The sequence below is a fragment of the Bactrocera tryoni genome, chromosome 4, assembly GCF_016617805.1.
Source record: "Bactrocera tryoni isolate S06 chromosome 4, CSIRO_BtryS06_freeze2, whole genome shotgun sequence".
NCBI lineage: Eukaryota > Metazoa > Arthropoda > Insecta > Diptera > Tephritidae > Bactrocera > Bactrocera tryoni.
Window position 1 is genome coordinate 3,909,971 of NC_052502.1, and position 27,071 is coordinate 3,937,041.

Here is a 27,071-nt window from a genome sequence, read left to right on the forward strand (position 1 = left end):
CTGTAAGTGCTCGGCACTTAGTGTGGGTTCGAGTGCGTGCGCGCGTGCGGCAGCGGCGGTCATTCAACGCTGCGGCCGAGGTGGTTTTACGTAATCATGGCGCGCGCAGCATCTAAATCGCTTGCCATTATCCAGCTGCCGAGCAGGAAGTCATCGCTCATTCGCATTCACAATTCTGTCCGTTTTGGCCATGTTTAAATTGCTCTGGGAAATGTTTACTTGTGTGCGTGTGTGTGTTGGGTGTGTTTGGCTTTCACTTTCATTTGAAAGTGCTCTCCTCTCACTCTGCTTCGCTTTGATGTCCACTGTCGGCATAAACATTTACAGAGCGTGAAGTAAGAGCTGAAATTAAACAGTTATCGCTTGTGCATATGTGTGTGTGTCCCTATGGGTGTGAAACTAATCTGTGCACAACACGGAAATGATCTATGAATCTCATTAAGATCTGCGGAAAATGTGTGTTTATTTGAAATTCGAATAAAACGTGAAAATATTGTAATTGTGTGCGTAAATATTTCGTATGTGTGCTCAAATGCAATTCGGCTAGCAAACGCGCTCTACGTTAACTTTAGGGCAGCAGAGATGTCATTTTTATGCAAAACGACCACTTAAATTTAGTAAAAAACCAGCATTAAAAGTACTTAATTTTTTAAGTTAAATCGACATAAAGCTTTTAATAGTTCCTACCAAAGTCAAATTGCTTTTATTTTGAAAAGTGCAATTTTAAGGTTTTCAACGATATAGATATACTTTTCAAAAATATTAGAGGGTTTGCTAAGTCTTAATTGTCTTTGGCCAATGACAAGCTTGGCTATTTTACTTCAAGGTATAGTTAGTACATGGTAAGTGAGAGAAAAAATAATGCCAAATTGGATAAAATTTCTCTGAAGGTGTTTAGCAATAATTTAATAGACAAAAATATGTTGTCTCTTCGTTGGTTTTTGAAAATTGAACTTTCATCAAGTAATGCTCTTAGATGGACGGATCCGACTTGCTGCTTTCACTTTTTAATCTATAACTTGACGAATTCGTGTTGTTGTTCTGTGGACCCTAGCTACACGATTACAAAAGAACACAGACTAATAACCAAAAAATATACATATATCTCGATAAGTTGGTAGGACTGTTTTTAATTACTATTCCAAATATGAGCGCGATCTGTCAACCAGTTTGTTTACAGCAGCTGCTCATGTCGGTACACGATGGATAAAATATCGCACAAAGAATTTGTCTCAAATTTGTATTTCTAACCAAGTTTCGTGTGCGGAATCGTTGCGAATGTTGGAAAAGGCTTACGGTGATTCCATTTTATCAAAAACACAAGCCTACAAAGCCTTAAAGATGGTTAAGAGATCGTTAAAGACATTTCTAGTTCTAGACGACCTTTAACATCTTCAACCAAAAAGTGAAGGATATGGTGCTTGAAAATCGTCAGGTAAGTGTTAGAGAGTTGACAAGAGAGCTCGACATCTCTCGCAAGTCCGTTTGAATGATTTTGGTAGATATTTTGGGTATGAAATGCGTTCTTGTCCGACTCGTACTGATAAAACTGAATTTTTTTCAAAAAGAGTACCGTAAACAGATCTTTTGGACATGCTTATTCGTGCATATTACGATCCCACATTCATGGAGAACATTGTAAGTGCCGACGAGACATGGGTTTATGAGTTTGACATGCAAACAAATCAACAATCATCGGAATGGTGCCGTTTGGTGCAAAAGTGCTTATGAAAAGTCTTTGGAAGACTGGGAAAAATCGTTGACGTAAGCGTATTCATCTGGTGGAGATTCCTTTGAAGGCGACTAAATAAATATTGACGAATAATTAAATATTTTGTGTTTTATTTACAATTTCCAGGAAGCTTTCTTGTATCTCCAACCAATTGTGAGGTTTACAGTTAAACATATTTTTATGTGGCACGAAAAGAGTCTAATTTTCAAAAAATTTTATAAATATATTTTTAAGGATAAATATTTTTGCTATTTCAGCTATATCGAAAACAATCTAAAAAGAGTATGTTGAAGGTGATTGATGATGACTTATGTGAGATGATAGCATTCATTATATGATATCTTTAGAAATTATATCCGCCGTTTAGTTAGCTGTGAGAGCTGAAAGTATGTGTGATAGTACTATTGGACTGAGGAGTCAGTGGCCTCCATTCACATAAAATATATTTCTAAAATCAACAGATTTCAAAATCAAACCAAAAGGCGCACATCTCTTGCTGCGCGTAGTCCTCAACACCTCCACTAAACAATCACTAACCATCATAACAAGTCGCCTGTGGGCTGCATGTCTGGGTTGCTTGGCGAGTTTGATATTTGGGCAAGTAAAAGGATTTTTTGCAGCTACCTTTTAGGCGCACAAACTGAGACACGCATATTTATATATATATTTGCAAAGGTAGAGCCACGTAACTGTGTCTACCAGTGAATTATTAGCTGCGGATTGTAGTAAACGTGATTTAATTTTGAATCCACATTTTGCCTCTGGCCGCCAGCAACAACATCAGCAGCAGCATCAGTCATGGTCGTGCTGTAGCACTTAACGCTCACTGTCTGGCTCTCACATTCTCCAATATTTGTTGTTGGGAATTTTTATTGCTTCATTTCAACGATAAGCGATGCCTCGCGCAGCGCACATTCATTATTCTTTCTTTTGGGGCCAAATTGTCTTTTGTGGCTTTCTGGCTGCCATCCACATATGCCCCGAGTGAGTTCACGCACACTTACGCTTAAAAGTAGATTCTACTGCGAACCGCAAACTCTTAGCTGTCGACTGTGCCGTGGTTCATAATGTGTGTCTACACATACATGCAAACGCTCATGTGCATACTTGTATGTGTGCTGCTGCGGTTATGAAGCTATGCCGGCGGATATTAGCGAGAGTCCTTGACTTTGCTTTTGTGCGGAGAAACAGTTCGTCACGCCTCACACACACATACATGAATGCATTTGTATGAGCAGGCATGTGTGTGTTAGCGCACGTTTTCTGAAGTCTCATGTTTTCATTGTGGCGAGTCGCACACGGATTTGAGGATATCACAAGCATCTGTCTGCTCATCGATTATCTAACTTGTAAAGAAATAGTAGACGCTGGCCAAAAGCGAAAGCGGAAAACTAAATTTTATTTGTGCCTCGTCCAGGTCTGAAACGATTGATATGCGTTGAATCGGTATGTTAAAGCGGAAGTTGAAATATACAATCTGTACAGTAATCAACGGGCATTAATTTCAGATTTGACATGTGTGTAAAATTATACCCTGATAACACTACAACAATTACCGGTTGTTGTTTACTTTTATATTTGTATATGTGTGTATGTGCCTTTTGAGGAGGATTTCAGCAAATTTTCTCACTGTGCAATATTTTTGTAGTTTAAATGCAATACATACCTGCAAAGAGAAGAAGAAAAAAATTAAAATTTTAAATTTAAAAAAATAATAATTATAGTACATGTTATTAAAAATATGTATGAATAAATAAAAAATCAAAGTCAGTCTTTTATAAGCGCGTAAAAAATAAATTTTTAATGAATCTAATTGTTAATATCATTGAGTGACAGCTCGTCGATTGCAGGTATACGTTCAATAATGGAGACTCACGCATTTTGTGTGGATACTGACATGATAAATTTTTCTAAACATACACTAGCGCAACTTCTTGACGTTCGTTTGCGGAAGTGCTTATTGTGAGACTACAGATGTAATTTTTATCATATTCAAAGCTAAATTTAATATCCTTGAATAGAGTTAATATCTCCACCGATTTCACTATTTCTAATTTAAAAAAATATTTTTTACAAGCAAATGCTAAAGCAAAAGGTATGACCTCACCTTCGTAAAGCTTTCGCAAAATTAGAGCTCAATCAGGTTTGCGTTGAGAAAAATTGTATATATTGGGTAGTCGAAATAGTCTTTTCGTATTTTGTCAATAGATGTCGTTACAGTCGTATCTCTCCAGTGCTACCAATCACATAATGTCACACCATATAATATTGGAAAGGTGAGATTTTAAGCTTAATTTAACCAAAAAAAAAATAAGTTCGGGGAAGTTGAAAAAAAGTTTAAGCTGTTCAAAAATGAGTGAACATTATGAAGAAATTAGATATAAGTATTTTGAAATTTTTGTATAAAAAATGGGAGAATGCTACGCAGTCCACCAATGAAATTTGTGTAGTTCACTGAGACGGTGCTGTATAAGTTTGTGTAGCACAACAATGGTTCGCTCGCTTCCGTTCTGGAAATTTCGATTTGCACTGATAGAATAATAAATCTAGCGGAAAAATGGCAAAAAGTGGTGGACCAAAATAGTACATATTTGTTTATTTATTTATTATTTTACATATAAAAAAATATATTTATTATTATAAATTAAAAAAAAAAAATAACTTGAAATTTGATTAATAAAAAATAAGAGACTTTTTTGACTACACAATATGTTTTAATCTAGTCAGTGAGGAGGTTTGTGATATTTTTCTTACTTATTCCTAAACATTTTTACTCTTTCGTATACTCAAGCCTACAAAAAATAAAGAGCTTTAATAACATTACAATTTACTTCGTTGAGTTTTTGTTGCTGTTACAGCAACAAACCTTATAAAAACATTTATTTTCTTTTAATATCCAGTAATGCCTATGTTTAAGTAAACCAAAAGCCTTTTGTCACTCAATTCGTTTTTTCAAAGCCGAAAGATAATCAAATTTAATGTGGATTAATACACAGCCAAATAAAATGTTTTTTTTGTTCCAATAAAACGTCTTTATAAATATTCATGAGCGCGTACATATGCTGCCGTGCCGCTGGGAGCGTGATAATCATTAGATTAGAATTAATGATACACTTTCATTTTAAAACATGATTTCGCAATTCATTGCCATGTTCCACCACACAAAACGCCCTTTTGGCATGCCAACCTTTTCTCATCTGCTAAAATCGGCAAAAAATAACATGCCAAGACCCAAACTAAGCTCACTCATAAAAAAGCATATGTGGGTGTGTGGACGTGTGCGTTCGTATGTTGCCCAACCATCAAATAGGCAATTTTGTGCTGTGACATGCAAATGGCAAATAAAAAGTAAAGGAAATGTGCGAAAATGCCAACGAAGCGGTAAAATGTGGAGCGTAAGTTCAAGCACACAGATACGCACAGAGCAGAAGAATCGCTGTCCTTTCGTCGGTGTGAATGTGTCTATCGGTGCCACACATGTGTGTGTGTGTGTCCCGGAAAGTGTAAGTTTAAAAGAGAGTGAGTGACAAGATTTTGCTGCCAGCAGCGTTTCCTCTATGGCACGTGTTCAAATTTACCGACACAAACAAACAGTATGTGTGTACCAATGCGAGCAGTTCGTGCTCTATGTGTTGGTTTGAGTGCGTCTGTTTGTGTGTGTGACAGTAATAATATTGCTGAATTAAGTACTCAACGTCCTCAAAACATTTCGTGTTTATTTGGCATTGTGGTTGACCCGACAGCATTTTCGAAATACCGTTTCCTTGTGGGGCCATTTGCTGTCACCGCCTTTAATTGACATTAATTCTCATAGAGTTAGCTCTGATTGAGATTTCGTTAACAGCTTACAGATGGAGTAGAAATGTTCATTAGAGCGGGTAGATTTCGATTTTTTTCCATAAAGTCGCGTAAGCGCGTATGTTCTGCGGATCATTCTAACTTTACCTAAGAGACTGTGAGTCTAAGATCCTAAATCGTTGACTCGAAACCGGTTTTAGACCCATAGTCTCTTTGGCAAAATTGTTCAGAATGATGTCTTGAACATTTTCCTCATATGCGATTTTTTCGTTTTTTTGGTACCCTGCAAATCAACCCGCTCTAATGTTTTGCTGAACTAAGACTTATCTCAAAGGAGTATCATGCAATTTTTTAATTCAAAATTTTCTAAAGTTGGCAACTGTCAACAGGAATCCCCTTTAATTTTTCTTTTTAGTTTGATGACCATATTTTAATAATCCGTCTGCCTTGCCTTATTAATATTGTTAAAAAAGTATAAGATAGTAAAAAAGGTAGAAACAATTTTATTTTTTTTTGTCTATAAATTCTGTCGATCTATCTCTTCAGGTGAATAACCGTATTGTAGTGTTTAATTTTGTTTTAAATTTTTTGGTAACAATTTTGAAACAGATTACAAGCGTTTAGCGCGTTTTGTATTGAATCTTCTGAGGATTAGTACGAGCAAGTAAACTCTTTCCGATGACTGTTTCAAAATTGCCTAACAAGTGAGACAAATGACAATGGCCACAAATTATCTTCAGCGGAAAGTGTCTCAGTAACGGCAGGAGAAGAGCCAGCCAAAGCCGTCAAGCAAATTGAAATGAATAAATTGCTCATTTACTTTAGGCCGGGTTCAGTAAACTTGAGTAAAGAGTAGAATAAAAATGAAAATGTGGAGAGGGAGTAATAAGCAGCGAATAAATATGGTGTCCAACGCACATCTTCACTAATAAAAACCGTTAAAAAGAGCAGTGAAATGGAAACAAGTAAAGCAGCGAGTTCAAAGAGTGGGTGGAGAGCCCGGGGTTGTATAAAATATCCGCAAAAATAATTCGAAGAAATTTGTTTTACGTAACGACTTGTCATTTATATTCGCCTGTCTTTGCGTTTTTCGCGCTCTCGCCGATTCGCTATAGAGAGCAATGAAATGTACACGGGAGGAGGCGTTTGGCTGGCAGTTTTGGTTGGCAGTTGCAGCTATTACTCACAATGTGTAGCCCATTATCGGTTTGTGGAGGCAGACACAGACTCGCGAGGACTCGTCCAACTGCAGAAGCATATTGTGGAGCTTTACTGCTAATCCCGCTATCATTGTTGTAAGCAACTGGTAATGACAGTTAGACGCGTGGCAGTCGGTGCTCACAAATCTTATGTTTTATACTTGAAGTCAATTGTTCTTTTAGATTTTTGTTTAAAATTTTAGTTTAAATTTTGCTGTGTTTTTTCTTTAAATGACCGCAATTTTTTTGTGGCAACAGAAATAACTTCACTGTTGAGGAGAAGTGGTTAACTTTAAGTCGATGTACTACTTGTATATTTGTGGCCACAACCGCCTTAAATTGAAAATGATTGAATGGCGCTAAAGACATTTCATCGACAAACTTCAAACGTTGAAAGTTTCAGCGGCTTCTGGGATGAATCTATAGAAAATACTAGTAAAAGCTTATGTGAGAGTCAAGTCTATATATGTGTGTATGCGGGATTTGATGTTAGCTACCACACGACATAAGTACAGTTACAAAGTTCATTGAACTGGTCGTAACAACAACAACAATAATAAAGTTGGAAAAGTTCGAACCGCATCTAATTTTATTTGAATGGCTTTGTGGCGCCTAAGCGATTTTTTGATTGAATTTTGAGCTGTGACCGAATGCGCACAGTGACCGCAAATGACGTAAAAGCTTAACACCAGGGTTATCATTTATATACATATATCTGAGCAGAAGGGATTATTATATTCGATTATGGAAGTTTTCTAAGCTTTAATAGTAGAACTAATAAGAATAGAATAGTTGAACTGATGAAGAAAGCTCAGTATAAAAAAAATAATGTTGTAGGGCCTTTTCAGTGCTTGCCGAAAAGTGGACCTCCATTCTCAAAGATCTTTAAAAATACAATTCTTAGTAGCAATCCAATACTCTTGAGAAGTAATATATATGTACAAAATGTGTAGCTCGGAAATGCGAAACATAGACTTATGGACATGGCTCTGGTGAGGTAATTCATAACTTTTGACCTATGTGAAAAATATCAGAACGGTGTCCCTCTGGTCGTTTCATTTGGCTTAGTTGAATAGATTGACCACCATGGCAATTTAATTGGTATCGGGGCAATATTTTGTATACATTTTAATTTGATCTGAGATAGCGACCATCCAATAATGAATAGAAACTAAAAAAAAATAAAATAAAGATAATATATCTGGGAATACTAATTGAAGTCTCTCAATGGAAGTCCAAATCTGTATACCTGAAGCATATGAGAAAGAAAAATATGATCATTGGTCTTATTCTTCTAATCCGTCTTCGCTAATTTCGCATGCAACTATTTTTGGTTAATTTATTTTTTTATAACATTAAATTGGATATGACCCCCCAAAATATATTGGTTAGTTGAAAAAATCTTTTCGTATTTTGTCAATAGTTGTCGTTGCTTTCGTATATAATATAATGATGAAAAGGTGAGATTTTAAGCTTCATTTAACCAAAACAAAAAAATTTAGGGAAGTTGAAAAAAAGTTACAGCTGTTCAAAAATAAATGAAAATAATGAAGTAATTCGCTATATTTTGAAATTTTTGTATAAAAAGGGGAAGAATGCCACGCAAGCCACCAATAAAAAGTCTGAAGTTTACGGAGACGATGCTGTGTCAGTTCGTGTAGCACAACAAAGGTTCGCCCGCTTCCGTTCTGGAAATTTCGAAGTTTCGAATTACACTGATGAAATAAAGCCTCTAGCGAAAAAATGGCGGAAGTGGCCGAACAAAATGGAACATATTTGTTTATTTATTAATTATAAATGTAAAAAAAGTTGAAGAGGAAGTACGAAAAGACTTTTTCGACTACCCAATTTTGACACATATGATACTCCACGTTCAGCTACTTAGCTTCTCTATTATTTATTTCTTATTTCTAAAAGTGTGTTACATAAATTTAGTTTGACCTCAAGTGCACTCTGTGATTCTCTGGAATACTTTCAATTATCTATTTATAGATTACAGTTTTATAAGTAATCCTTCGCTTATTCCAAAGAACGTTTGCTGTGGATTCAGGCTGTTATCCACTGAAAGAATTTCTCATTATTTTTGTTTGCTTAATACATCTATGTACATATACATACATATTTTCGCATGTGTGTTTATGTGAGCTGCTCTTGTCGCTGCTTCTGCCACAATAAACAAGATAACCAATTATGCCACGTGTGTGCTAATTGCAGACGACAGTTCCCGCCAACGAGACAGCCTCCCAGCAGCCAGCAGCACTTGAGAACAAAAATGTAAACAAAAACAAAAAAGTGCAGGAAATGTCGCCTCCGTCAGCAGAGAAATTAGGAATTCAGCACACATTGGCCACCATGGCAACTGGTTTGCTTGCCGGCCGGGAACACCCACACACACACAGCACATTTATGCAGAAGCAGTGTGGTGGGGGCAAAACATGGGCAACAACCTACAAAATCACTTGCTGTCATGTCTCGCCTCATCAACAGCATTACCAGCAGTAATCAGAACAACAGCAACAGCAGGAAGAACATCTGCAACTTCCAAATTGTTGCAAACCGTTAACGCATTCATTGTACTGTTAATTTCTCTGCTCATTGACGCTTTTCGCGGAATTACTTTTTACTTACTTACGTGTGTGTATATACATATGTATTTTAAATGCGTTTCGCCACACATTTCTGGCGAATTCCTGAGTACAAATAACAACCTCATTTTCGGCTGAAATGTGTCCCGCAGCGTGTCCAGCTGCCACGCGCCTCATCACTCACTCGACTGACAATTATGTCGAGGCGCAGGCATCCAAATGATTTGATTCTTGAGAATTTTTATGATATTGATTTGCTTAAAATATGATAACGAACTTGAGGCCCCTTAACAATGAAAGGCCTGCGAAAGCTCCACTACAGGCATGTCTGTGTACGTGTTTGCGCGTGTGTACATGTCGTCCAATGCCCTGGCAATTTCACTTTGATGACATAATTTAAAGTGGAAAAGTGCAATTTCAAGTTTAAATGCGCATTGTGGCCACAGCGGGGGCGATAGCGGGTGCGGTGCGCTGTGCAGCTTGGTCGTTCCATTATAAAAGTAGTTAAAAGCGTCTCGACGCAATTTGAATAAAAAGAGCAAAAATATTAAACGAGCAGCAACCGAAGGCGATGTTATAATAGAAATGTCATTGGCTATTTTGATATTTCTTAACGTGGACAACGTGGCGTATGAGCGACACCGAGGTCGAAAGCATGAACTTTTAATTTCACAGAGACATAGGTTAAGCGCCAGTGGCACAGTAAGAACTGTTTTGATTCGAAAAGTTTCCCACATTTATCTATAATGATTTGCCCTAAGGGACACATCTCTATACACAGTAAAGTGTGTTCATTCTTTATCTTAAGTTTCTCACTATTTTATGAACTATTGCGTAGAATGTATTTAGAATCGAACGAAATATAATCTTAAACTCGATTAAATATAAAAACAAAGCAAAAAGTTTAGAAGTTGTGACTCTAGAGTACAAAAATGTAACTAAGCCGTGGTGGGTATCAATAATGAAGCTGCTGATTTTGAAGGTATCGCTGAAGTTGCTAAAATTCGAATTTACTTCGCATTTAGACTCAGGTGGAATTCGACACTTCTCAAATGACAGTCAGGTCATTAGTCGGCATAGTGTCATAATGAAAATCAAATTGAGTAAGGCTAGTAAATAAGTGTGTGTACTCTTCCAGGTATTAAAATGGGTTTGATTGCGAGAAACTAATTACATTATACTTTAGTGTACAAGGTTGTTCAATAAGTTTTGTCGTTTGATAAGAAAAACACAATTGTATGATTCAAAATACACTTTATTATTCAGTATAATCTCCCTGGTCATTAATGCACTTGCTCCATCGATCCTCCAATCTGTGGATCGCAACCCTGAAGTGAGGATCCCGAAGATCTGCAAAATACGCTTCAACAGCCGTTATGACCTCTTCATTTGATGAAAAACGCTCGCAATGCATGAATTTTTTGAGTTCTGGATACAAATGGAATCGTCTTCAAAGCTTGTACGACCACGTTCAAGTTCAGCAACCCATCTTCCTACTGTTCTAATTGTAGGTGAACAGTCATTGTACACTTTTAACATTCTTTCGTGGTGCGACACCTTCCAAAAATAAGAATTTCATCACTGCACGAATTGAATTTTTTCCATTGTAAAAAAATACTGTGGCACGGCGACACTAAATGGCTTGTAAACAAATAATTAATGAGGCGTAGCAACGCCCTCTTTTACCGAACGACAAAACTTATTCAACAACCTGGTATAAACAATCTGGCAATTAGATCTTTAAGATAATATAATACTTTGTACTTAAAAAGACGTACCTTCTAAGTACTTGGTCTTCATATTCGCCTTATATTATTTTACTTAAAAAAGTTTAAAATTATAAAATAATTTTAGTAATGCTAAATTATAACATCCGAACAGCTGTATGGTGATTTAAAGTGCCACATATGTATACATATATCGGGTTAAGGTCTGAGCTAATCAAAACTGTTATTCTTAAGCCTTAGTACCATACCAAAATACATCTACGAAGATGCTTTTTTAGATTTTAATCACACCAAAGTAATAGGTGACCTAATAATGTTGGTCCAAAAGGGCAAACCCTGTGGTACAAACCTTTATAATTTCTATTATAACCCTTAAACTAACAGTACCAACTTGCCTACTTTATTTGTAGAACTAATGCCCTAATCCCGCCTTTGTGGCACAAAAACAAAGCATAAAAAGAAATCACAAAAATATGAACACAGACACTCACATTTTATAACGGAACCTATGAAAATGGAAAGCTTGCCTACAAATCAACACAAACACTTTCACTCAGTGTCAAACGTCAGCATAAGCCAACAAAAAAGTGTTGTGTGTTGTGGCGATAAAAAGGGTCAAGTAGGGTCAGTTTAAATATATTACAAAATGAAGGGTTTTGGGTAGACGAGTGTAAGTGAAATTTATGCAAATCTTTTTCTCATAATTTACAAAACATTTAGGTTAGACAAAACTTATGCACGTACTGGGGTGAGCCAAAAGGACTAACTTAACGAGTTGATGGGTAAAAACGAATCTAAATACGCGTATAAAGAGAGAAAAATATTCCTGCAGGAATTTTAGCTTAATATTAAATGTAGTAATATAAATCGTTAAAATATTCAGTTTCCGATTTAAAAAAACACGAAAGCTTAGCTGCATTGACCGATTCTATCAAGCTTCTAAGAAGAAGTTGCGCTCTCTCAGCTATCATTTACCTCACAATCGCTATTGCTCTATATAGTACAATTTTCCTAATCGATTATCGGGATTGGTTAATAATGTGACTAAGTCGAAAGTCGTTTCTTTCAGAAACTTGGTGATTTTAAGCCTAAATATATTTGTATCAATCAATATCAATTTCTAATTCGGTCGAAAGGTAGTATATTAAAACAATAAACAAACAAAAACTTAAAGTTGTCAGCCAACTAACTGAATAACAAACAAGAAGTTAAGAGCATTACATACCCGTCTCGACAAGCGCCCGTCATGGCGAGAGCCTTGTAGCGTGCCTGCTCGTCGGTCGGCAGCACAATGTCCACAGATCGCGAACGGGTCGCATTTATATTCGGCACGGTGAGAAAACAGCCATCCTCGCTGGGCTGCAGCTCCTCTGTTTTGCCCGCCGATGACATTTTCGAAAAGCACGAGTCCACCGAGGCGGCACGGTCGCGCTTCAAATCAGGTACAGTTAGATAAATATCACGTACAACCAGCGCATGTTTAGCTGCTGTCGGCGAGCCACAAGTAGCCACTGTGGACGCCTCATCCACCGAATCCACCGCCTCCACGGACGACTTGACATCCTCGCCCTGCGATACATTCTCCAGCGAATTGCCTGTTGGCTCAACGAAAATCGCTTCTTGTCGTGAGATGGAGCGACGACGTGGACGCATGGCGGTCGGTGAGGGTGGCACTGCTGCAGCATCATCTGCATCCGCTGCGCTCAATCGGCTGCTAAAACCGGGTGGTGGCGGCAATGGCAAATCAAAGATGGGTGAATGAGGCAATAGTTCAAGTGGTGAGATGGGCGGAGGTGGTGGCAATTCCATCATCGGACTGTCGCATACGGACAGCGAAATGGATGGTGAAGGTGGTGGCGAGCCGGGATCGATGGGGAAAGCATACGGAAAGGGCGGGCAGTCGCCGTTTGTGGGCGAAAGTGTAAATGTGATGCCGCAAGGTGTCGTCGGCAAAGGTGGCAGCAACGTATTACCAAAGTGCGGCGAATCATGTTCGGATTCTTCTAGTCCTTCATCTTCCGATGTGGTCACTGAGCTGCCAATGGTATGCCGACGCATTTGACGTGGCAGACGTGCACGTGACTCCTCAATGCTGCTGCCCGTGCTCAAACCACCCAATCTGATGTCCATCTCCAGTGCCGCATCATCGTATTCATATGAACCGCCACCAGTTTCGGTGCCATCGCCAGTGGCGGCGTCCTCCTCATCGTCCTCCTCCACCACCTCATCGTCCGCCGTCACACTCACACCATCGATGTCTGTATCGTCGTCAGAACTGCTGTAACCGTATGACAGTGATATCGATTCACGCCGATCACCTGCCATGTAATGTAATGTCTGTTCTGACTTCTGCTGCTTCAAATACTCCTCCAAGTACATACAGTGCACGCACGGTGGTGGCGTTTTCGTAGACGAACTCCGACGCGCCTTGTTACGACGTGGCACTTCCAAGAATGTGCCCGAGTCATCGCTGCCCGCAGAAGCCGCCGCCGAGTCGAAGGAATGTGAGCGTTGCGTGTGCGTGGCTTGCGGCACCTGCAGCAGACCCGTGTCCAGCGAACGTTCTTCCGTCGATGACGAGGACTGCTGCTTGAGCAGGTGAGACGAGACACGTTGCGCCTCTAATTGCATTTCATCAAACGAAGCGGAACGCACCTGTTGGCGGGCGAAAAGCGCGAATAATTACCATTCATTATCCACAAACGCGCGGAGCGAAGGGATTGGAGAGAGAAAAGTGAAAGAGAAAATGTTGAGGTTATTAAAAGGCGCACGCTGCTGCTGTTGCACACTTATAATTTGCTTTAATTTACGGCGAGATTGCATGCAAACACTCATACAACCGTACAAGTACAAAAACAAAAACTATAAAAATGTGGACTTAGCTGCGTGCTGCGCTTAAAATAGAAACAAAAGCGAAATAAAAGAATTCTAAACACATTTTGAAATCTAGAACGGACATGCAGGCCGGTGATTGGGGGGTGTGGTGCAGGCGGTGTGTTTGGACATGCAATTAGATATGAGCGTGTGATGTGTGTAAAGAACATGTTAAAACGCAACATGCAAGGCTGGCAATTGGAACGGAAGTGGTCAACGGTTCTTGCTGGCAATTATTGCTGAGATAAGCACTCGCAAAGAGTGGGCGAACCAAATACCATGGAACTTGGAGTGGATGGCATGGACTATGTTAAATCAATTCAAAGGTTTTTAAATTTATTGTTGTTCTCCTTGTTCTTCTTTTCAATATTGAAATTAAATAACATTATTTTTTATATTTGCATTTTTTTGAATTTTTTTTATTTTTACCTAATTCCATAATTCATTACCTGCAAACGTAATATGTACCTTTCAATTACTGTAAAAGGACAAAATCAACATACTCAGCAGACCAACCCATTGCCCCTTCCGACATAAAAATAAATATTTTAAATAATTCATAAGCCAATATGTGCTCGCATCCGTTTGTATGTGTGTGTGTGGTCGGAGGTGTAGGCGTCGGTTTAAGCGGATTAACACTGAAAAGTGTCCAAAATGAGTGACAGGCAAAGTTTTTATTGTTTTTGGTTTTTGTTAGTACCGTCACAAACAACTGTCCACGGGCTACAACAACCACACAAATATTTATTTATTGCACATAAGAGCATTTGTAGTTGTGTGTGTGTGTGTGTGGTCGCTGTGTTTGTGTGCTGGCAGGTGCTCCAGTGCAAATATGCTGATCATATGTCAAAAGGGATTTACATGTGAAATTTATGATTATTACGACAGCAGTCCGTTAACGGCATTGTTTTTGCCGCCACCCTGCTGGTTGTCGGCATCGGCATCGTGCTACTTTTCGGTTTTGATTATACTCGTTACTTGTTTCACTTTTGCACGAATATCCGCCAATTTTCACACACATTACGCCTAAAAGTATGCAAATATGTATTTATAAAAGAGATTTACATGCAACACGTGCCGTTCCAATAGCGTGCCCGTGTGTATGAATGTATGTGGCGGGGTGTGCGATGTGGCCTGTCACCCGGTCAAATGGCAAATACACCAGTCATTGGAGTTCACACATATGTACATACATACATGCACACATACATATATTTGTACATCGAGGATGTTGTGGTGGCAGATGTATAATTTTCATAACAGTTGTTATAATTTCTGTTGTGTTTTTCACAATCACTGTGTGATTTACCGTTATTGTGCTCATATTAGTGCTTGCACATTTTTATGTCCTTGCGAATTACTTTCCACATAGTCATCGTGTCCGGAGACACGAATCACGCATAAAAAGTTGTGAAAAATGTTAATAAAGAGCTAGGTTGAGCTCATGTTTTCGATCTGATGGCATGAATCCAACAAATTTAACGTGAGCTCAGTAAATTCGGTGCCATAACACCCCGGACAACTGGTTAGCTTAAAAAGGGTGTATACCCCGGCTTAAGAAAAGGCACTTGGGCGGAATGCCTTTAAGCTTTCTGTGGTTGCCTCGCCATAAGCTCTGAGATTATATATTTATATACTCAAATGTTAATGCTCTCAAGATACTGCGCGGAACTGGAAAGTCGTGCTCAAGACTCGTACTCAGCGAAGATTTCTGCTGATGATATCCTGATAGCCTTCTAAGTGTGTAAGTTGATTCTTTTATAGAATTATGGCATAACCGGATTTTACCACAAATAAGAATTAAGAAGGAGCGCAAAAAATATGTTACCACTTCCCTATAAGATTATGTACAGACTGTGCCTTATAATCTTTGCCATTGGAATATCTATGAAAAAATATGAAACTGCAAGCATTGATTTGCAACGAGTTTCGTGGAAATTTGGGTCTCGAGGCCGGGACACTTTTGATATCATCATGTTGTGTCTAAACATATTTTTTTTTTGCCCTTATTAAACCACCAATCACTGAGAATATACTCATCTTTTGTAGCACAAATGCAAAAGCAGTTTTTTGTTATTATAAAAACATGGTCTAAGAGCATCCTAAAGGCCGTTTTTAACAGTGACTTACCAGTGATCAATAAGTTTTCTCGTTCGATAAGAGAAGGCATTGCTACTAGCCCAAAAAGAAGAGCGTCGATTGACTAAGAGAGATTTAGTTAAGGCTCTACAAATCTCCATAGGTAGTGTGAGCCATATTTTAAGTGAAATTTTGGGTTTTAGAAAGCTGTGTGCCGCTTTCGCTAACAATGGAACAAAAACACATTCGAATGCGACTTTCTCAGCAACATTTGGATTGGGAAAAGGATTAAGTGGATTTTGTGTGTCGATTCATCACTATTAACGAGATTTGGGCTTAACACCATGATCCTGAATCAAAACAAGGAGCTAAAGAGTGGTGTGAGCCTGGTTGTTCGGCTTCGAAACTAATTCGTGTCTGGAAATCGGCCAAAAAGGTTATGGCATCCGTTTTTTGGGATGGGAGAGGAATTTTGTTTGTGGATTACTTGCCAACTGGTAAAAAATTAATTCTGAATTTTATTGCAACCTTTTGGACCAGTTGAAGGAAAAAATTCGTGAAAAAAGACCTGATTTGCATTTTGCAGACCTTCTGGATTCTCACTTCAGGGATAGGATCCACAGATTGGAAGATCGTTTGGGCAAGTCTATTACTGTTCATCAAGATTATACTGAATAATATAGTGAATTTTGAATCATAAAATTGTGTTTTTCTTGTCAAACGACAAAACTTATTGAATAACCTGGTCATATTGATGAATTTGTGTACTGGTTAAATCTTATATGAATTCGTTCAACTGGAACAATTTAAATAATATTAACTTTATTTAGTGATAGTTTTTAAATATTGCCATGCAACATCAAGAAATATTGTGCCGTTAACAAAAAATAAAAAAGCTTAAATATTTCAAAGCGGCATGCTTCGCCCGCACAACTTTTCGCTAGTAAGAACATAACAATAAAGCAACAACAGCAACAAAATCAAGTACAATAATTTTAAGAAAAGTAAAAATTGCTCAAATTATCATCCACAAGGGGTTCGCACCTGTTTCGGCACCTCGAGACTGTTTTGGGTCTTCATCTCGGCGCCGGTGGGGGTGCGCGAGCGCGTGAAAGTCGTACGCAGACGCTGCATTTTGCCGTAACTTCCTCTGCACAAGTGTTAATTACGCCTTGCTGCTGCTTTGTTCTCTTCGCCACGCTATTTGTGTCTTAATTTTTGGCTCGTTTAATTGCAGGCTCTCTTTGAGTGCCGGCTGTGCTTGTTATCCGCCCTCCTCTGCCTGCTTCACTGGTTTGATTTTCTGTTTTATATCTATTTATTGCTGTAATTTACGGTATCCTATCTGTTATTCGTTTCTCTGTTGGTTGCTTTGAGCTGTCAATAACAACACTTTAACTGTTATTCAAGACTAGTTGGTATTTATGTTTTTTGGGCGGATGTTGATGGGCACTACGTGTCCTTAATGTAAATTTCTGGTTTCTGCTTTTTTTGGCTCTTCGGCGATATTGCTTTTGTTGTTCTTCTACTTCTTGTTGTTGCTGTGAGCGCATCTTGTATTTAGTCACACCGTTGTTATTGCAGTTACAACTTGTGTTGTTGTTGTTGTGGTCGTTGTGGTCGTTGTTGATATCGCTTTGATTACCGCTATTAACGCTGACAGCTACAGTTTCCCTTGATTTGCCGTAAGTAAGTAACGGTTCATTAGCTTCGATTTTGCTAAAGACTCGGCGCTCGTACCGCTGCGGCGCACAAATTGCCGGCAAGGCCCAACGATAAGCGGCAATTAAATAGGCAACACATGTGCTAAGAACATCATTTTGCTTTTGCTGAGCGAAATTAACAGCTGCCGCTCTGGCGTCTTCAAATCCCATTTTCGTTATAACGACTCACTGTGGATTTGCACTTCGATTACTTTCCTTTCGGCAGTTCTTCTTTGAAGTCATTGGTGATTGCAATGCCGGCAACACTGACCGTTGTTGTTGTGATTGTATTGCTTTTTGTTGGTATGCGCTGGCGTGTGGACGATTGTTGGTCTTTGCATTGATGCCTTAGCCTGCGAATAACGGTGTTTCCGGCGTCTTTCGGGTATATTTAGTGGTAAATCGTTGTTTTTACTGTTTGTTGTTGGCCCGTTTATCGCGCGATTTGTTATTTGTTGCCTTTGGTTTGATTGTCTTCACGTCATTTGTACACAGTGGCAAAGCGAAAACGAAGCAGCTGTGAGAAACACGAAGTTAAAGTAATTGCTGTAAAGTTTTTGAGAAGAAAATCGAACGGCAAAGAAAGGGAAGAGAAAGAGAAATTTTAAATGAGCGTCATTTATGAAATTTTATTTTTCTTAAATGTTTTTTTTGCCAACTTCAAATGTTGCCTGGCCGTGTGCAAGTGAAACAATTTAAGGCGCTTAAAAGTCTTCAAAATTTCACTTTCGATTTTCATTTAAATACTTATACATTTAAATTTCATTTAGTTTTTGAGACACACGAAAATATTTACTGAAAATTTCACGCGCTTTGTTTATTTAACATCTTCAATGGGGTTCAAATAAAGTTAAACTTCATTCACTTAAACTCAATTGCATAGATAAGAATCAAAAATACACTTGCATTCAAGATGAAGGAAATATTACATTACAATATCCTTGGAATCAAAACCCTCTCCATCTGATCAATCAGTGTGTCTAGGCAGTTGTTTGCTTACTACTTTCTTGTCTGGCGATTTTGCTCTTGAAAAAAAAAACAAACGAATTTGCTTGAAATTTTGCGTTTCCAATGGAATCACGCCTATGAAACCATTGAAAATATTGCAAAAATGTATTTGAGTGGCGCCAAGACAAAAAATAAAACTTTCTACATGCGCGTCATCCAGCCACCTTTGTTGTGAACGAAAAAGTTAAAACAGTCATCAAAAATCGTCACAATGACAGCATAGAGATAACGGAGAATCTCAAGATCTCTTATGAATCGACTCAAAACATTTTGGGTAATGTTTTGGGTAATATTTTGGTTATGTTTTTGGTAAAGTTTTGGGTAATGTTTTGAGTAATGTTTCGGGTATGAGACTTGTCAATGCTAAACTCGAGTAGAGACTTATAATACGTAAGTATGGAAAACTGGATTAAGTGTTGGCACGTTTTTATTGGCTCAAAAGAAGCATATTTGAAAGGCCATAATAAATATTTATAAGAAAATAAATGTTTTTTTCCCAATCCGGGTCGAATTTAAGCAAATTATGTATGTACGTACTGAACATGTATACTTATTTTAGGGGGCAGCCTGCTTTATAAATTTTCGATTCGAAAAAAATTCGATTTTTTTTTTGCTTAAATTTCTTTAAAAATTATCTAAGAATATGTACTTAAAGTTATAAATGGGAATTCGAAATATTTTTGAAGCTAAAAGAGAAATAGTGACCAAGCGTCTAGCAGATATATGAGCGCTTGGGCAAAAAGCGAAAACTTTGACAAACGCGCGTCGGTTTTTCATTTTTATGATTTCTCTTAATTGGCGGGCAGGATAGAAAAAAAAAACTAAACGTCGTATGGAAATGGGACAAATTTTATTATCTTTGGCATTAAATTACCTTCTATTTAAACAAAAAAAACTAAGAAAAGTCAAGTTTGAACATACTTTTAAACAACATAAAGTAAAATTTTTTTGGTCAAAAACCACTTTTTTCAATTTTTAAAAAATTTGTAAAATTTTACACTTTTTTTGGATTTTTCTTAGTTTAACTAGAAAATAAATTATTAAAAACTATGAATCCCTTTGAGTTTGTTTTTTTTCGATAGAAATTGCTACCTGCATCCTGCCCGCCGTTCGACAAATGCACGTGCGAGATGCATCTGGCAATTGCTGCCCAAAGTTAGAATATCAAAGATTTCGTATCCAAAAAATTTTTAAATGATGTTCAAATATACAACTATAAGCCCTAGAAATTTCGCTTTAATCAATTATTTCTTTCCCTCCCAAAAAAAACTCAAAAAATCGATTCTTTGAAGCTTTAAAGCAGGCTCCCCCCTTAAGGGAAGAATCAAATATGATGCAATATTTAATATTTTCTTTCCAAAAGAGGCGAATATTTTAAATATAAAATTTAATTTTTAGCTACTAGTTTTGTTTTTGTAAACAGACATGCAGACGTTTGAAACGATTGTAATACATAATCTTATACAAATGTGTTGAAATTATGAGTTAGAAAGTTATTAGTAGCTTTGAAATTTCTATTTCCTTTTAAATTACATCAAAGAAAAGCTTTGTTTTACGTAAAATATCAGACAGCACAATAGATTTGAGTGTAATATTTTTAAAAATAATTACGCGATTCTCCGAATCTAAATTCAAAAAATAAGGATTTTCTGTGAAAATAGACAACTGAAAATTATTTGTGAAAATAAGAATCGACCACACATAATATGATATGAGCATAAATCTTTATCTCCAAACACACACACACACACACACATTCATATTCATTTCGATCAATTCTACATTCTTTACCTTGGTCTATTATTTCGAACATGCATGAATGCATGTGTATGCGTGTGTATGCATGTGGGCGAGTGTATTACCGATGTGTACAATTTCCGATGATTTGCTGTTAGTTGGCCGTTGGAGCTACAAGTCAATTTCATATTTTGAGTGTGCTGTGTAAATATTGAAGCACACACATTTCGAATGATTCATTACTTTTATAGTTGGATGTATTGCCTTGATTTATCAACTGACTTTGCATATTGGAAAATGTCGGAAAATTCAGCTGAAATATTACTTCTATTATTATTGTTATTGCTGTTTTTGTTGCAATATTCGTGTTGCGCCGTTAGAACTACAGCTAGCGGTAAGCTTTAAGAGTTCAAAAGCGCATAATGAACGCTTAATAATTCATGTTCACATTTATTATTCAATAATTCGCTGCGAATGCGAAGTTGCAGGGAAAAAATTTCAAATCAAAAAGATCTTTGAACAAGTTTGTATTGCATTTAGGAGTCTCTTATAACTTGAAAATATTATACAGGAATTTAAATAAAATATAAACAGATTTGTATGTATGTAGAAGAGAATATTCTTGCGAACTAAGAGTTCCGTAAAATAAAACAACTTGCTAAGACAGTTGTACACAGACGTCTGTAAACAAGTAAGTTTTGCCATTTCATCATGAACTTTAAGAGTGCTATTCGTGAATTGGGCTGAGCAACAATTTGAAAATGATCTGGATTTTCATCGAAAAATCATATTCAGCGATGATGCTCATTTCTGGCGGAATGGCTTTGTCAATAAGCAAAATATTGGCCATGAGTCACCATTGCATCCTGAAAAAATTACGTTTGGATGCGGTTTATGGGCCAGCGGGGTCATTGGACCGTACTTCTTCCGTGATGATTAAGACTGGTACGTTACTCTGCATGGGAATCGCTACCGCTCAATGATAACCGAATATTTTTGTTCCGAATTGGATGATATAGACTTGGACAATATGTGGTTCCAATAGAACGGCGCCACAACAAACACAGCAAATGTCGCAATCGATTTATTGAAAACCAGGTTTCATGAACGTGTTATCTTACGAAATGGCCCAGTCAATTGGCCGTCACGGTTGTGCGATTTGACGCCGTTAGACTGTTTCATGTAGGGCTACGTCAAGTCTATGATCTATGGCAATAAACCAGCAACGATTGAAGAACTTTGTACGAGTATCGAAAGTGAAATTGCAGCAGTATTTGCCGATTTATGCTTGAAAACCGTCGAAAATTGGGTTCAGCTTCTGGACTTCTACAAGCGTGTCTGTGGTGGCCATGATATTGCAAATTGTTTTTGTTTTATTTACAAAAAAATTTGTAGCGCTCTTATTGAAAAACCCGTGACTTTTAACAAATTTTCTTTTAACAAAAATCATCAATTGCTATTCTTTGAACTTTAGAAACTCTGAAAACACGATAAGTCTGGTTGAAACTTTGAAATATTGGCGGTGTTGTCAAATATTATTAGGAAATTTCTAACCGAGTTTTGACTCGCTTAGTGTAAAAATCATCATCATGATCTCCTAGGATTTCGCTTCCCTCTTTATTGTTTTCTACGAGACTTTTATTACTCAAGAGTTCGCTTTCACCTCGGGATATTGCAACAAATATTAAAACTCTATTTTTAATTTTTTTTTTTTGTATGGATATACATATATATTTCTTTGCATGTATTTGTGTGAAGACAAATCATGTTAACCCCAAAACTATAAAATTTATTTTTTACACATTTACTGTTATTCCACTACAATAAACACACCTTGCACTCGTATAAATTGCAAAACTTCCTCTTTAAAACACCAACAAAGTGCAACTAGTATTTTTATATGTACATATATACCGTTAGCTTTAAATGATTTGCACGACTCGCTCAGCACACTGTCGCCGTACACAAGCATAAAACTTCTCGTTTACATGCTTTTAATGTAACTGTATCTCTAGCCAAGGCAAACACGCGGAAAGGCCGAAGGCGTGGGTGGAGGGCGAAGTCGAGGATAGCGCTAGTAAACAGTTGTTAGCTTTCAGGCGCGCGAAAAAGCACACACATACTTACAAGGCGCGGTTCATGCGCCGGCGGGCTTAACTTTAGTTTCGACCGCCTTAACATTCATTCATTTAGTTACTTTTCCACATTTCGAAAAACCAAACAAACAAAAAACAACAACAACAAAACGAAATAAAAAAGTTTCAAACTTTTATTTATCCGCCAGTTTTTACCACTTCCTTGCGCATTTACGATGCTTTCCGCTTGAGAGTGCTTGCTACACCCACACACACACATACGCATATGCTTACAGCTACACACCCACACTAACTTTGCGCGGCCAAGCGTGTTGCGCAGCCAGCGGTAGAAAGTAAGAATGAAACGAATTTAAAAGAGTGAAAAACGAATAACGGTGAACGGAGAACGCAGAAAGCTACAATGAAATCAAAACCAACATTCGCTGAATGAAACAGAAAACAACAAAAAACTTCACAGAAAACCGCCCGCGCAAAGCTTTCCACTCAGGCACAACAAAAACAAAAACAAAGGAAATCTGAAAAACGCAAATAATTAGCGTCGGTGGCGAATAGTACACACATACAAACAAACATTCGCACAAGTCTGCGGAGCCACGCTTTAAGCATGCTTTCGTTACATTTTTATGTTAATTTGTGTATTTGCTCTGTTCGCACGGAAGTCGGGAAGCCTCAAACGCTTGTAATTGAAATTAAACCTGCATGCTGGATTTCCACTCGCTCAGAATGGTCCACAGTCGAATTCTGCGCCTACTGGTACGCTACAAGCAGCGCGCCACCAAAATTTCCGCTGACATTTGACGGAATGGAATGAGTCCCAAATCCCGTCGTCTCCAATTTGAAAACACGCAACTCAAGTTGTTAATTGGTCACGTGGTGTTTGCTGTAGTTAAGGATCTTCCTGATTGTAACCTTCGCGAAAGTAAGCTAAATATACAGGGCTTGTCCGGAAAGTAAGAGGACTGATTTTCTTCCGCCGCAACTGTACTTCGGAGCGTGCTGCACCGGCTGGATTCGGTATACAGAGACGTTTGATATGATCAAGCAGGCTTACCCAGATACTGCTTTAGCAAGAAGTGGTGTGTTTCGGTGGTACCAGGCCTTTTCGGAGAGAAGAAGTCGGTGATGAAAACCGTGCTGGGAGACATGCGACTTCGACAAACGCCGACAATGTGACTCGTGTGGATCAAAGGCATCGTCCACCTTGAATCCAGGAGGAACCTAGACAAACCGTTAACGCCAAGTTTTACGTGGAAGTCCTCAAGAGACTCATACGAAGGGCCAACCGGGTCCAACAAGACATCGCAGCCGATTGGAAGTCGCACCACGACAACGCCCCGGCTCACATCGCCTTTCTTGTGAACAGCTACCTAACCAAGGCCGGCATCCCAACGCTTCTGCGGCCGCCCTACAGCCCAGATGTGTCCCCCTTGGACTTTTTTTGTTGCCTTGCCTGAAAACACCGATGAAAGACAAGCATTTTGAGACGACAGAGGGGATCTAAGCAACGTGCACCTTGGCTCTCAGTGCTAGTACTCTCCGAATAATGTTTTTGTGTCCTAATTTCTTTCGCACTTCGAAAAATGTAGAGAACAGTAGAGACATCATTCCACTACCGCACTTCTATGCTTAAATTTCAGGTTATGGAGGTCTACTTTATCCCAAGTTGTGTCTGTAAACATGTTAAATCAATGTAAAAAGTATAAGAATGTGTGATTAAGCTATTGCCACTTGTGCCACTAACCGAATTTGTAAAGAAAAATACTTTTGAAGGGCTGCTCATTGAAATGGCAAAGTGTAAGAGACTGGTCGAGTGAAAAAGTGCGAGGCTGCTGACTGCTAAGTGATTGCTTTGAGCTGCTTTCGCTTTCGAGGTGAGTGCAAACTATTCACTGTCAACTAGATTACATAATGCTCGCCCCACACACACACATATTCAAACACAAGTGGTGGCTGTTCGATTCGCCTGCCAGTGATTGTTGAAAGTTAGAGCACTCAAGCAAGTAGGGTGCTGCTTAAGAGTATGCAATGGTCGTCGAATTCAGTTCAAAACTATTGAATGTTGACTTAGCATATACATATGTATGTAGGTATGTATGTAGACAGCGTTGTGGGTAATTTGTAAAGCTGGAGAGCTCAATTTGGTTTGCTTTCGAATGGCTAGAATTGAGAAGACAATCAAGCCTTGAAATGTGAATTGTTAGATTCATTCTATGTGTTAATATGAGTTAAGTATATTTGATGAAAAAAGGGAACGCAAGACTTGCTTAAGTTTTAGAAAATTAAGCAAATCAGGAAATGTTCTACAAGTACATACTTTTGTACATATACATATGTATAAAGTAGAGCTGTATGATGCCTCTCATTCTACTTCCCAAACAAAGTCGATGTAATAATATATTCATGCATATCTTTTATATGGTTCCTTAAGCTTTTCCTTCCGTAATTTCACTAAGTAACTTTCTGTCTGTACTGCAATAAAGAATTCTTCCGCACGAGTTCACGCAACAGAAGAAAACTTCATCAAATTTAAGCGGGAGTGTTAGCATATTTCATTCTTTTTAAAAAGTCTACTTCTTGTTGGCGCTCAGCCGGCTTCGTAACCCAAATTCTTGACACAGTGACAAAGACTTGAGTATCAAGCGCAAGATTTGTGCACACGAGTAATTTATTTACAGTTACATGTACAGTTATATCGGAAGGAAATTGACGACTTACTCCCCAGACGCTACCCAACAAGTGACTATTTGAAAGGATGTAAGTAAGTGCACGAGCAGACTGGTTTCTTGAAATAGCGAAGCAGGCAATTGAAGATTCTGTTTAGCCTCGACCCACGACACGACAATCAGTTGCGAATTTATGCAAAGTGGGTTAAAGTAAAAGCCTACGAAACAACATATAAAATGAAAAACTTCCGCGAAAGGAGAAATAAACTTTGAGGAAGGCAAATATCTTATTGAATTCTTTTCGGCTTAATTTTTTTGCTGTGCCAAGTAGCATTGGCCACGAACAAGCAGAGAAGAAGATCAGAGAGAAGTTTTACTTCGAAAATATATGTAATAAACACTCCTTTATTAATGTAATGGTGAAAAATGGTGTAATGGTTTAAAAAATTTAAAAAACATAATATTGGGTATTCGAGTCTTTTCGTATTTTGTCAATAGATACCCCTGCAGCTGCATATCTCCAGTTTTGCCTATCACATTGGGAATATAGTAATGGAAAGGTGAGATCTTAAGCTTCATCTAAATAAAAAAAAATAAATTCGGGGAAGTTGAAAAAAGTTATAGCTGTTCAAAAATGAGTAAAAATAATGAAGTAATTCGCTGTATTTTTAAGTTTTTGTATAAAAAGGAAAAATGCCAAGCAAGCCACCAATGAAATTTGTGAAGTTTACGGAGACAATGCTCTATCTGTTCTTGTAGCACAACAATGGTTCGCTGCTTACGATCTGGAAATTTCAAAATCTCGATTTACAATGTTGAAAGTTTTACACCGATGGAATAATGTCTCTAGCGGAAAAATGGAAAAAAGTGGTCGACCAAAATGATTTTTTATTAGTATAAATATAAAAAAAAATAAGTTGAAGTTTGATTAGAAATACGAAAAGACTTTTTCGACTACCATAAAAAATTACATACATATATATTTTAAATGAATTGTGAAATTCCAATCCGTCCAAAATTTATTGGAAACGTTTAATTCGCTTGTGGGTTTTTAGTTATTCATTATTTTAAAATCATTTCAGAATAAATGATGACTGCTTAGAAATATATAAAAACATTGCTTTAAATACGTTTTTGGAAAGAGGGGGGTAGAATTTTTATAACAAATTTGACCTATAATAGAAATTTCTACTTAATTCACAGCTCTCGTGAACCAATCTGCCCAAAAACCATCAGAAAAGTGATCTTGATCAACTTCATAAGTTGCGCCTAAAAGCATACGATACAAATTGAACACTTTTATAGGAAGTTTCTTACACACATATGTATGTATGGGCGTGTTGCTCCGCGTGAGAGTAGCAAAGTTTATCAACTCTCACATTTCAAACGCTTAGCATCTCATGAATCTGGCTTCCGTGGAAAGCAATTGAAGCTGCCTGTTGATGTGTCGGTGAAAGCAATGAAATAGTTGTTGATTTCTCACCATGTGCATAAAAGTAATGCTTGTGATAAATGGAAATATTAGCTTCGCTGTCAAAGCAAGTTTAACTACGGAAAGTAACGGGAATATGATTGATTTCTAGAGAAGAGGGAAGCAGAGAAAGGTGAAACAGAGCAAAAGTTATCAAAAATAAAATCAAACAATTATTGTTTAAACATATTATATAACAAATAAATAGTTCCTACTACAGGAAAATTGGAGTAAAGCTGGGACTCAGGAGAATATCACAAACCTGATCATTTCGGTACAAAAAAACAGTTATTTTTCATTTGATCATCAAATTTAGCGTGTATGCAGCAGCAGCTTCTAACTACGATTAATACCATTAAAACCACCGTTAGAAGTTTACCGCACAACAATTTGCATATC

At 37.7% G+C, this 27,071-nt stretch overlaps 1 protein-coding gene across 8 annotated transcripts in view; it reads right to left on the minus strand.

Annotated features, from left to right (window-relative positions):
* Positions 1–27,071, minus strand: part of LOC120775670 (eye-specific diacylglycerol kinase) — a 242,124-nt gene that overhangs the window by 49,140 nt on the left and 165,913 nt on the right. For 4 of the 8 annotated variants that reach the window (XM_040105939.1, XM_040105940.1, XM_040105941.1 and 1 more), the window contains exons 1-2: positions 17,039–17,147; positions 12,267–13,696 (exon numbers count right to left, since the gene is read on the minus strand). The exons of the other annotated variants lie outside the window; for them this stretch is intronic. In XM_040105939.1, the coding sequence (XP_039961873.1) occupies positions 12,267–13,696; positions 17,039–17,128 (1,520 nt within the window). In that variant the 5' untranslated portion in view covers positions 17,129–17,147. Of the gene's footprint in view, positions 1–12,266; positions 13,697–17,038; positions 17,148–27,071 lie in introns of those variants that run through there. 8 annotated transcript variants of the gene reach the window in all.